General features: G+C 37.3%; 1 protein-coding gene across 4 annotated transcripts in view; it reads left to right on the top strand.

The window, feature by feature from the left end:
• Positions 1-12,639, top strand: part of LOC143027132 (uncharacterized protein C2orf42) — a 36,627-nt gene extending 23,988 nt beyond the window's left edge. For all 4 annotated transcript variants that reach the window (XM_076188167.1, XM_076188169.1, XM_076188168.1 and 1 more), the window contains exons 5-6: positions 3,581-3,778; positions 5,108-12,639. In XM_076188167.1, the coding sequence (XP_076044282.1) occupies positions 3,581-3,778; positions 5,108-5,953 (1,044 nt within the window). In that variant the 3' untranslated portion in view covers positions 5,954-12,639. The remainder of the gene's footprint in view (positions 1-3,580; positions 3,779-5,107) is intronic.
• The last annotated feature ends 298 nt before the right edge of the window (positions 12,640-12,937 follow it).

Genomic DNA, 12,937 nt, shown 5'->3' with positions numbered 1-12,937 from the left:
GGGAAAAAGGATTGTGGTACTCCCCAAGGTAGGCGTAGCTCCTCATGGGGATCGGTGCCACCTGCATAGAGCCGGTGGCCAGGGGTAGTTGCTGCCGTTTGGCCCCCAACTCTTGGGGTTGGGGGGTGGTCCCACGACGTAGACGCTGCAGCTCCAGGACCTCAATTTATAAATGGATAGGGTGGTGTGAGAGGTAAATACAAGGTTAATTGGTCAGGGATTGGAGATGGTTAGAGAAAATGGAGAAAAGTGGGGGATAAGCCAGTTGTTGTTTGCTGATGTCTGTTGAGGAAGGAAGGAAAGAAGGGAGAAGACAGAGGATGGGGTGAGTGGAGAATTGTTGTGTATGGATGATGCTATGATACATGGAAGGGAGTGGATGGGGGATGGGGGGTTTAGGGAATATGTGTGATGCAGCCTGAAGGGATTTCTCCCTGTCTTCTCTTTTTCTGCATGAGGGGATGTAGAGGGGGGGCCACCAATTAAATGAAGCGGCCATACTGTGGATGTGTTGTGTTTTGCTGCAATGCTTCTGACCCCAGGCAGGGGCGAGATGCAGGGATGACCCATCATCCAGGAGGAGCCAAGAAAAGAGGGAGGGGTGGTGAATGGGAGTAGAGTATGTGGGGATGAAATGGGTTGGAGTGGATTTACGTTTTTTTACTTTGGCTACCTCCCTTGTAAGGGGGAAAAAGCCTTAGTGTATTTACTTAGTTGTATTATACGGGAAGGGAGCTATGCTCATGGTGACCCGTCTTTGTATCTCTCAGCATCAAGTTTTTTCTTAAAATCTTGAATAGGGTTTGCACACTGTTTCTTTGTCAAATTTGTTCCAAGTGTCTATCACTCTGCATGGTAAGCATTTTTTTTTTTTTTTTTTTTTTTTTTTTTTTTTTTTTTTTTTTTTTTTTTTTTTTTTTTTTTTTTTTTTTTTTTTTTTTTTTTTTTAGATCTCTTCTGTAATTATCTTTTTTTAGTTTCTTTTCATGTCCTCTTGTTTTTCCATTGTCCCATTTTTCATAATTCTATAGATAGGTCTCCTCTTTCCCTTCTTTATTCCAGAGTTAGTCTTTGTTCATATGTCATTTTGGAAAGAGTTGGTGCCAGTTTTGTTGTTGCTCTTTGTATTCTTTCTAATTTTTTTATATTCTTTTTGGAGTGCCAAGATAAGAGGGAGGGTGGAGGGGAGTGGAGTGTATTAGGGATGGAGTGGGTGGGAATGGTTTTTATGCCTTTTTCTTTTTGGCTACCTCCCTTGTAAAGGGGAAAAAGCATTTGGTATATGTATGTATGTATATTCTTTTTGGTACTGGGTGTCCATAGTGTTGCTGCGTATTCAAGTTTTGGTCTTATTAGTGTAGTTATTTTTTTTTTTTTTTATCATTTCCTCATCCAAATAGGCAAATGCCACTTTTATTGACCTCAATAAATTGTAGGTTTCTCCAACTATTTTATTAATATGCTTCTCCAGTGTCAAGTCTTTGCTGATCATCACTCCAAGGTCTTTTTCAGAGTTTACTTTTTTTTACCTCTTCTTCACCAGTTTTATGATCTCTCGATATTCTGTTTTTACTTTTACCAAATTCCATTATACAACCACTCCTCGTTTAACGACCTACTTGGTTAACGACAACGCGGAGTAATGACGGGCTTTATGACAGACCAATATTCGTTTAACGTAAATCTCCCGAAGTTATGATGTCGTGTACGATAAGTTGGCTGAGGCAAATTTGTATGATGTTATAAATGAACTTGTATGGTGGATATTAGCTGTGAGGTAAAGTGTTCTGAAGCTTAGGTCTACATTACCATCCTGCAAGCTGCAAAAACTACCTGGGGTACAGTATATACCGGTATTGGTAAATTTTTACTTTCGACCTTGGGCGCAATATAGCAATAGAAAATTAATTATTAATTTTGTAAATTATAATGTATCAACGTAATGTGCAATTTTGTGAGCGGAAATAAAAAAAAAAGACAAAAAAGGTGCTAAAACAGATTTCGTAAGTAACGAAGTTGTGTTGGACGAATGGTACGCCATGTTTGGTATGATAGATGCCGACTTCGAAGAAATGAAAGGATGATAAATTTGTCTAACCTAAACTAAACTAACCTAACCTAACCTGTGTTTAATAAATCATTACCTACAAATTAAATGTCATCCGGCTCGTCCTCGTTGTCGTTGTCGTGAGAGACATTGGCGGGCTTTTCAACCACTCAGCTTGCGAGGTATACAAAGTTCTTGCAGCTTGAAGGAATGCATGTATCTCCGCTCCATAACATTCCTTCAAGAAAATATACCTGGCGAGGTACTGTTGGAAGTACCGGGGCCGTCAATTGACAGACGACAAGATGGCGTCCCGATCCTATGCTACCAACTTCGTTCATTAGCATATTTGCTTGTAGCAAGGTATTTTTTATTTTCATTTCCGCCCACAAAATTGCATATTACGTTCATACATTTTAATTTACAAAATTGATAATTAATTTTCTATTGCTATATTGCGCCCATGGTCGAAACTAAAAAAATACCCCGGTATTTAATATGGAATGTCAGCATATGCGGATTTGGTCATACACGGTAATTTCAGGAACCTAACCACCGCGTTATTTGAGGGCTTTCTGTACTATCAAAACAGTAGATAAAGCTTTAATGTACTGTATAAAAGAGGGAAAATACACGAAAATAAAGATACATGTATTGCTGGACATTGTACATACAGTACATGTACATATATGTATACACTTTCGCTTAACCAATTCGGTTAAAGACGGCGACGCTGGTCCCAATTGTCGTTGTTAAATGAGGCGTGGTTGTACTACATTTCTTGATATTGAATTTCACTTCCCACTTTTGAGTCCATTTCCAGGTCTTGTCCAAGTCTTGTTGTAATGAGTTGCGATCCTCCTCAGTTTTTACTTTCTTTAGTATTTTTGCGTCGTCCGCAAAGAAATTCATATAACACTCCACTCCTTCATCCATGTCATTTATATATATGGCAAACATGATCGGGGCCAGTACTGATCCCTGCAGGACACCACTTAACATTTCTTCCCAATTTGAGAATTTATTTCTAATTACTACTCTCATTTTCCTCCCAGTCAGGAAATCTTTCATCCATTCCAATAATTTTCCTCTGATGCCACCTATTGATTCTATCTTCCTTATTAGTTTATTGTGTGGTACCTTATCAAGTGCCTTTTGTAGGTCCAGAAAGGCAGTCTGCCCAACCACCTCTCTCTTGTATTATGTTTATTAATCTTGAGTAGAAGCAGATCAAGTTTGTTGCACATGATCTTCCTTGTCCGAATCTATATTGATTTGGATTCAGTATAGTTTTTTCTTCCAAATGTTTAACACATCTACTTTTGACGACCTTTTTGCAAATTTTTGCTACTGTGCTCATCAGGGAGACCAGTCTGTAGTTTGATGGGTCTTCCTTGTTTCCTCCTGTATAAATCGGTACAATGTTTGGATTCTTCCAGTCCTGTGGCACTTTTCCTTTAAGTGAGAATTTTATTATATTGTATATTTTATCTGTATATATGTTTGTGTATGAATATATTTTCTCTTATGCAGGAAGAATTAGAAGGGAAGCTTGAAATCCAGCTGGGGACACGTGATGGGATTCATATTAGAACATCAGATGGGGAAACAATATCAGTTCACCAAATCTCAGACAACCTCCCTGTGACAGGAATCAAAAGAAGAAGAGATGATTCAGTGGTCCAGGCAAGCTCAGCTTTACTTACCCTGCAGGAGAGTGGAACTAAAAAGGTTTGTGAAACTTTAAGTAACTGTCTTTGGGGAATGAAAAGTTTTATGAGAATTGTTTGAAGATAACTGCAAAGAGAAGGTTGTATGAAGGAGTGATTGCATGAACACACACACACACACTCACCCAAGATTCTTGTCATAACATATGATACATCCATGTCATTCAAACAGCACATCACAAACATAAAGACAAAGTGCACACCTAGACTTAACATGCAAGTACAACATTTGGACACAAACCCCTTACCTCACTGAGACACACTACTACACCCTACAGACTGTACAGATCAAAGCCCTGCACAAGCCAGGCTGCACAAATACAACATGTACAGACCATCTACATTCTACACTATGAAATGAAAGTCCTCAAAATCAAGAATCACCTTGACATGAGAGGTACACATACACTTCCCACTGCCTTCATAAGCACAACCCACCCACTACATTAAATGGCAGAACACACACACACATGCCAAGGAACATCTAAACAACACCCAGTTACTCTTCTAAGTTACCAGAGGCAGTTGGATGACTGCATCATGGATAACTGTCTAGGATGTAACACTTCACATCATGCTTCACAACATCCTATGGAAGACTGCATTGTACACAACTATACATGTGGACAACACAACATATACTTTATAAGGGAATTGTGGAAAAACCCCATTCCGGCCATGGCCTTCCTCGGGGAGACAAGTATGGAGGAGAGACTTAGAATTGGAATCAGAATTGAAATACAAATGTTTTTAAGATGAAGTTTTTGATAAATGTGATGGGTGTTACAAGAATGGATAAAGTGAGAACTATAGACGTGGAGGCAGAGAATGTGGGTAAAAAGAGAGCTGTCAGATAAGGAAAATTGAATAATGCTGAAATGTTCTAGGTACATGGAAAGAATGAGTGAATAAAGACTAGTAAAAAAGAATGTGGAAAGCAGAATTGGATGGAAAAAAGTTGGAGAGGTGGGCAAGAATGAGAAGGATAGATAGGATGAAGAGGGCATTAAATGCAAGATGAAAATCTAATCAAGGAAGAGAGAGTGCAAAAGATATGAGTGATTGGAGAAAAGGTGTGAATGGATGAAGAAAGTGAATGCTATGTAAATTTTTTGAATGGATGTGGAGTAGGGGTCCCTACCAAGCACAAAATATTAGGCTCATTTACCATTAAGTAATAACTTATCTAGTAAACCATATATGTTATCATAGGCTACTTTTAATTTTCGTGCAGTGTTGAAAAGAAAAGGAGCCCATGTGTTTGTCTTTTGTGCATATGTGTGTTTGTTTGTAATCGCTGAAGTAAATTTGGTATTTTTATGTCTTACAGGTTACTTCACCCAAAAAACCTTTGACAGGGGCTTGTGCCAGAAAAGCAAGGGAACCTCTTGATGAGAACACTGCAAGTTTTTCCTTCTTGTGTTGGTTGTCAAGTGTTACTGAGCGAATCAATCAAAATATGCATTTCCAGTTTAGTGGGAAGCCGGAACCCCTAATATTTCATATTCCAAAAATCTTTTTTGAATGCCTGATGGAGAGAATCAGTTATCGCAGTAAAAGGAGACCTGTACCCAATCAGACTCAGTATTTTGTGAGAAAAGATACTGTGCCTTTAGGGAAATTCACCAAGTACACTTGGACTCTGTGGAACCTTCTGCAAGTCAAGCGTGTATTTGATACTCCTGAAGTGCCTTTGGAATTAACAAGAACTTTCATGCAGAATCGTGATGGAACCTACAAAGTATACAAACAGCCAGAGGAAGACCAGACTTTTATCAAAACTAGTCCTAATCAACCCTTAATCAGACCAAAAGAGTTCACAACTGTTTTAAAAGTTGGTAGCCCTGGTCACAACCCAACTCCATTTATTATAGATTGGATCCCTGACATTCTGCCTCAATCCTGTATTGGAGAGCTCAGGATACGTTTTGAATTTGAACACCTCCATAATGGTCAGATTGTAAACTTCAAAGATGAGAGAGGTCAGGCTTCCAGCCATGGAGGATCTACAAGTGCGAGCTTTTCTACAACCAGTACTGTGCGTACTCAAGGCCCTCTGCTTGCTCCAAGGCCACCACCACAAACTCAACTCACAACATCAGAGCAGATTATTAGTATTCCAATATCCGACGCTTTGCAGAATAATGATAATATAGCCACTATATTAACATTTTAGAAAGGGTGATATGCATCTTTTTCTGAAAATTAACGTGTTCAATTCATTGTATTTTGTTGCCAATAACTAGTGCTTTTATCCTTAAGGACAGCATTGTGCTGAACTTGATCCACTGGTATATTTTATATTTTATTCTGGCTAATGCCAAAGAATTTAATTTTGCTGAGGGATAGACTCAGGACATAAGGACTCATGAGTAAATGAAACTGGAATGTGGGTCCACCTGTGAACAATAAAATCCTGTAGAATTAACCCAGAATAGGGTTGATATGTAAATGCTTAATAATGTTTGTGTGATGTGGAATTTGCTGTTGTAGTTGTATAACCACAGATTTTACCTTTGTTGTACTCTATTATTGTTTCACCAAGTTTTATATATATATATATGTGTGTGTATGTATATATATATATATATATATATATGCGTATGTGTGTGTGTATATATATATGTATGTGTATGTATGTATGTATGTATGTATATATATATATATACACACACACACATATATATATATATACACACCAACAATTTTGATACATTTCTGAAATCAAGAAGTTCAGTTTTGCCTGGTGATAAAAGTTAACATATTGAATATTTTAAGAAAATTAATGGGAACATTGAAATTGTACCTTTTTTGTTATTTATGAATGTTAAACTTTTGTTTTTCAAGTTTATGAAATTACCAAGAATTTAATCATAATGACCACAGCAATACACCTCCTGGTGTAGGCGCCTCACCTCCTTGCTATAATTTACTCTGCTGTTGGCATCAGATGTACTGTCACATGGGAGTAATTTTGACTGGTGGTGTTGACCACAACTTTTTCAGCATTTAAGTATTTTCTTTCATAAATTATTGGCGGGGTCAATTTTACACTAGTCAAAATTACCTTGCATGGTGGTACTGGTATGGTAAATGTAAGGTAGTTTCATATCAGGTTGTAATAGCTGAGGAAGTAAGCTAAGAAGCATCCATACCAGTTTCATATTAATGCAGATTTTACTCTTGCTTTGGTTGTACAGTTTTTAAGTTCATATTTTTAGTGAGACATTTTCTCCTCATTGTTTAGCATACATACTATGATTATCAGGTGAAAAAAATGCATATTCCTGCTGTTTGCACTAGTTAATGGGTTTGAGCTCACTGCACAAGTATATTATTTGTATACAGTTACTTTTCCAACACAAAATATCTTCTCCGAGTGATTTATGGGCCACCGTGGTGCCCATGACTGGTTACTTGAAAGCTATAGGTCCTCTGCAAGAGAGACCTTGGCAGTGGATTGACTGATTACTTTTTTTTTTACAAGAAAATATCTCAATTTAATTTCTGATAATTGTGTTATTGAGCAGATGATAAATGTTTAGAAAGCAAGGAATTTTCTAAATAACTCGTACTTATAATATTTCTTGATCCTGTGGCTTTTGAGGGCTAGATGAAGCTGCTAATGGTGAAGATTGTTTTGTCAAGTTATTATAATGAAACGAGTAAATTATTGATAAAAAAAAAAATTGGGTGTGGCTACAAACTTAATATAGCTGCAAGGTAAGTGGAGACCTCAAATATAATGGGTGACCAAGAAAGGATGGTTTGCAAGACCAAGAGTACATTGTGGGGTGAAAGAAAGAAACAAAAATTAAGGATTATAAGATACCCTTATTGGATTATTAGTCATATTAGTCATTGGATTGCCTTATTCTCTGTCATATGTAGATGCAATATAATCTGTGGTAGATTTTTTTTTGTCAGGCATTCATTTTGGTGCTTGTCTAATTGCTTGAAATATTTTTTTTCCATACTTGTATGAGATATTGATGTTTTAAAAGAAATGGTATGCTATTCTAAACATCACCTGGAGGTGCTGACACTTGGTCCCATAGACCAGGTCTGATCTCTCTTTCACTCTATCTCTCTCTCTCTATATATATGTATATGCACATATGTAGAACACACATCTCTAGTGTATATGTATATATATATATATATATATAAACTTTGTACTTCTTCCACTTCTTCCACCTTGTCACATAAGGAGAGCAAACAGTTAGTGACTGCTCCCCTCCTCCTACTATTATAAACCAGTGACAGAAACTGCCCCACACCAGTACAACTCGGCAGACCAAAATTTCTTACTAGAGAGATCTGTAGGATGATCCAAGGACATTTGCCAGCCATTGTGTCCTGTGGGTTTCCAACCAGTGAAACTCAATGCAACAAGTATTGATTGTAACCATGACTTTAAAATGATGTTTTAGTGTAGGAAGTTAGGAGAGGGCACTAATAGATTATAAAGTAATGCATAATGTGATATTTATGTTATATTTATTTTACTGTAGTTGAAGATGTGTGTTTTTTTATCCATTTCCATAGCATTATTTGTGGTTCATAAGACTGTAAATGGAACTAAAATATCTCTCTGCTGTGTTAGAGATGAAAGTTATGTACAAATGGACTTCTCAGACTTGAATGTAAACAAGGAAATGCAAAAGTCAATAGATGTTAACGTCATGGTGTTTGATATATGGTATGTTCATTCCTGTGATATATCTAAAACTTTGTTGTAACATTATATACTGTAAAGCCAGGCAGAATTGCTTATATGATGGACACACATTCAGCCATTGAATCATAGGTGAATTGGTCATACTTAGTTAAATTGCTGAGTTGGTGAAATAAAAATAAATTTTACTTCTTTTAAAAAAGATTAAGTGGGACCAATGATGAGTACCTAAAAGTGGTGATCCTGCAAGGTAGACATTGGAGAAATGTCGTCCTGCTTCACATCTTCAAAACCCATCAAGAGGTGTACACAGGGCTGTTGCTTGGTCTTTCAGACTGGGTCCTACGTCTCTCTCAACTTCAATTATATTTCTTCTACATTTCACATAAGGAGAACAGACAAGTAGTAACTGCATCCTTCCTCTTATTGCTGGTGACAAAGAAATTGTCCCACACTAATACAACATAGACTGAAATCCAAATTTTCTTTATAAAGGAACCTTTGTGAGGCCCCTTAGGACCTCTGCTGGCCACTGTGGTGCTACAGGTTTCCAGTTGCTGAAACTTTAGGCAACAATTATTATTAAAAGTATAAACCATGAAGTCGCCTTGCTGTGTCTTGCTACATTGCTTCTGACCCAGGGCAGTGGGTGAGATGCAAGGATAACCCATCATCCAGGAGGAGCCAAAATAAGAGGGAGGGAGGGGGGTGAATGAGAGTGGAGTATGTGGGGATGGAATGGGTGGGAGTGGATTTTATGCCTTTGTTTTTGGCTACCTCCCTTGTAAGGGGGAAAAAGCCCTTGATATATGTATGTATAAACCAAAGTACCTTTAAAATTTTCCTCGCCTCCTGCCCTCACACCTTTCCATTGAGGCTTTACACTTCATGCTTATAACCTCCCTTCCCTTTCATCTCCATCAGCACTCTACTTACTCTTCCCCCATCTCCTTCATGTACAAGTGTTCCCCACTCCACTTGTCCATATCATACATTAGTATATACACTTCCTCCGTGGTTATCTTGTCTTGAAGGGACAGTTCAACTTGGCAACAGACACCAATTGTCCCAGATTAAACGACCACACAGAAGACGTAAAGCACATTATAATACACTGATCTACATTCACTCCATATAGCAATACAAAATTATATCACTTAGTGACTTTGGTCAAAACCAGTGGCTATGGTTGGTTTTCTGGTGGTTACAGGTCTCCTGGAAAAGAGCTGAGACAACAGATTGAAAGCTGGGTTGATCTATGACTTCCATGTGTTCTGGCTCTTCGAGCACAAAGGACAAAGGTGGCAGCCTAGGCATCAGGTCAATGCCTCCTTGTGTAAGCTGCCCACCACATTAAACTAACTTGAAATACAAGATATTTTAGTAAATTCTTTCATATCGGGGTTAATTTTGTCAAAGGTCTTCTTCAATACAGAATTTTCCCATATACAGCCAAAGGGGTCTTGAAATACCTCCTGGAGGGATCTTCAACCCCTGTCATGGAATTTCATAGAGACCAGAGCCATCTGGAGTTTATGACTATAGTAGTAAACAATGAAATTCAAACAGAAATTAGTCATTTTCTGGCTACAAATGTTTGAATACTGAAATACATCCTTGACAGAAGTCTTCTCTGCCTGGAGTCCTAGTTCGTATCATTGCTGCAACATTGTTGTCATCAGGGTCACTTTCCTCAACCTGGGAACTAGACACTCATGAATATTCATATCCTTAAATGCAGCACAAAACTTGTTTTGGAAGTGATCCATATTGAAACTTAGAAAGTTCCCTTCATAAGTTGTGGCCAACAGATTTCTGGTTTTGGTGGAGACTTGATTCCAAGTACTAGCCTGGTTGTAAGGAACAGACTTGAGGTCATAGCACTGAAGATTTTGTAAAGTCCTTGTCCAGTCCTTGTCCATGGGTGTCCAAACTTTGGCTCGTTTCCTCATTTTCCAGTATGACCATTACCTTCTCCAGGAACATCTCTCATTACAGCCTCTGCCAAAACAACAATACCCTGGTCCATTGGCTAAACTAGAGTAGTTGTATTATAGTAAATATGATCTAACATGATCCCTTTGGCATGGCCCAGAGAACCCCCATTGGCATTTAGCAATGACTTGCACATGGTGAACTATCTCTGTTATTCTGTACATTATCTATTTATGGGATATGTATATATATATTCATAACATGACTGTATGGTGTTAGGAATGACGGGATTTGAGGGAAAGACGATGACAGTAAAGTTTTAATTTTCATTTGGTAATGTAGCTAATGTGACATTGTCACCCAAGGTGTCCTTTACATTAATATAACTGCCATCATGGAAGATTCACCTAGGTCATACCCTTGCATCTTCCACAGCCAAGCAAAAGAGGTTATATGTTACATAAATATATGTATAAAGGGAGAGAGAGAGAGAGCTAGCAAGCCCCTCTTATGTAATGGGGTGATGTGGCAACATGGACCCTTGGGATTGCACCCAGCCATGCCCAAAGGCTCATGTTAAAACATCTAAACTATAGGAAGCAAAAGGTTGCACTTCATATGGTTATTATCAGCAATGAACTAATCCACTGACAGGTGTGTGGTGGCATTAATAAAAGATGAGCCTGTACCTGGTAATAAGTAATTCCAAGTGTTTCCAGTGGATATTGCATCATTTTCTAGACAAAATGCCTCTGGAACCACTGAAAAGGTCTTGGCATTGAACCAAGCCTGTACAGAATTGATATACTGTATATGTGGAAGGTTATACATAGAATATCTCCTAGATATGCTATTAAGATATCTAAATGGAATTACTGTATGTGTATTATCCTGAGTATGGGTATTGTTCCCCAGATATGTAAGCAATTCTGCCAAAGAAAAATTCCTGGGTGTGGGATTGACCATATACAGACTTCCCAGATATGGAAAAGTTTTACTGTAGATTGAGGTCAGAGGCCTAGCTTGACTGAAAATAGAGTGTTTAAGGGTTGAATCAAATATATATTTTTTTTATTAATGGGTACAGTATACCATGTATATTGACTTTTATTGACTGATACCTTACTTTGAGATTACTTTCTTTATATTCTTGTGGTTTACTACAGAAAAGTCATTATTCATCTTTTTTTGTAAATATATGTGTGTGTGTATATTTTTTTTTATGAAAGAGAAAAGTTTGCCATGTTTAGCTTCTACAAACTTTTGCACACTTTATCATAATTTAAGGAAAAATGACCCTTACATGTGAGATTGTGATATAAAGTAAGATGTGTTTAGTTTTATGTAACATATTTTTGTGCTTTTATTATTACAGTTAAATATTCTTTTAGTTACCATTACATTAAAAGTATGAAAAAATAAATGTGTATGCAGCTTGCCAGCAATCTACTTGTGTAACTTTTAACTTTAATGATATCAGGGAAGGCCAAGGTATGTTGCTATGTCATCAGTTGGAAATGATTTGTGACAAAAAGTTCTAATTTACAATGAAATGTGTCTCAGTAATTTTATAGACAATTATTCAACTATTTACAGTTTATCTTCAAGGATTATGTCAAAGAAATTTAAAACCAGATGAACATTATTAGTTTCCAGTGTCAGGTTTGTAGTTCATTATTAGGGCAAACTGTGAGAATAGTAGTATACACAATCCAGGATGGCACTGATACTGAATTCATTAGATGGGGTGGATGGATAAGCTTGAGCCCAAAACTTGAAACTGATTGACAATCAGCAATGAGCAAGGAAAATGACCATGGAAATTGGTAATACGAATTACTTTGTTCCCCAGTTGACAATTTCAACACAATATGCTCTATAGATATTGTTTTGGTTAAGAACACAATTTTATGTAGCCGAGAGACTAGCCTGAAGGAATCTAGCTAAGAACTCCCTTTAGTGTGATGTCTGATCCTCACCTATGTGATATTCCTAACCAAACCAGAAATGCCTGTGTCACTGGGAAGAAATAAAGGACATATAGACATACAGAACATGACAAAGTATCTAATGCCCCCACTGTATTCAGCTTAGGATCCCATGTAGAATGATATTTGTATAATTTCTATGAATTCTGAGTGACTACAATATATGGTGTTGCAATAGAAGAAGAGTTGCTATTGAAGTGAATTGTAAATTAGGATGAAAAATGGAAATTATAAGAACATTGAATAAATGTGTAGATACTATTTGTGTTTTGTGAAAACCTTTACATTACAATTGTCAGAGAACATTTGATAAAGCTTGTTTAATTAGATAAGATAATCTTAGCTGCATGTTATTGTGGCAAAGTAGCATGCAGTCGATACTTTAGGGTCTATAAGGGGCGCCCCTACAGACCAGAGCCACACATCATTTTGTGTGTGATAGAGAAAAACTCTGTACATAGAGAAATGATTACACTTTTATACTACGACTGTCCCTCTGTTTATGCTGTCCCCCAACCCCTTGTTACTGTCCTGTACCATTTCTTTGAATATTCATTTC

The sequence above is a fragment of the Oratosquilla oratoria genome, chromosome 7, assembly GCF_046742065.1.
Source record: "Oratosquilla oratoria isolate Oo_2021 chromosome 7, ASM4674206v1, whole genome shotgun sequence".
Classification (NCBI taxonomy): domain Eukaryota; kingdom Metazoa; phylum Arthropoda; class Malacostraca; order Stomatopoda; family Squillidae; genus Oratosquilla; species Oratosquilla oratoria.
The sequence above is the reverse complement of the archived record's forward strand: the minus strand, read 5'-3'. Positions and strand labels throughout refer to the sequence as shown.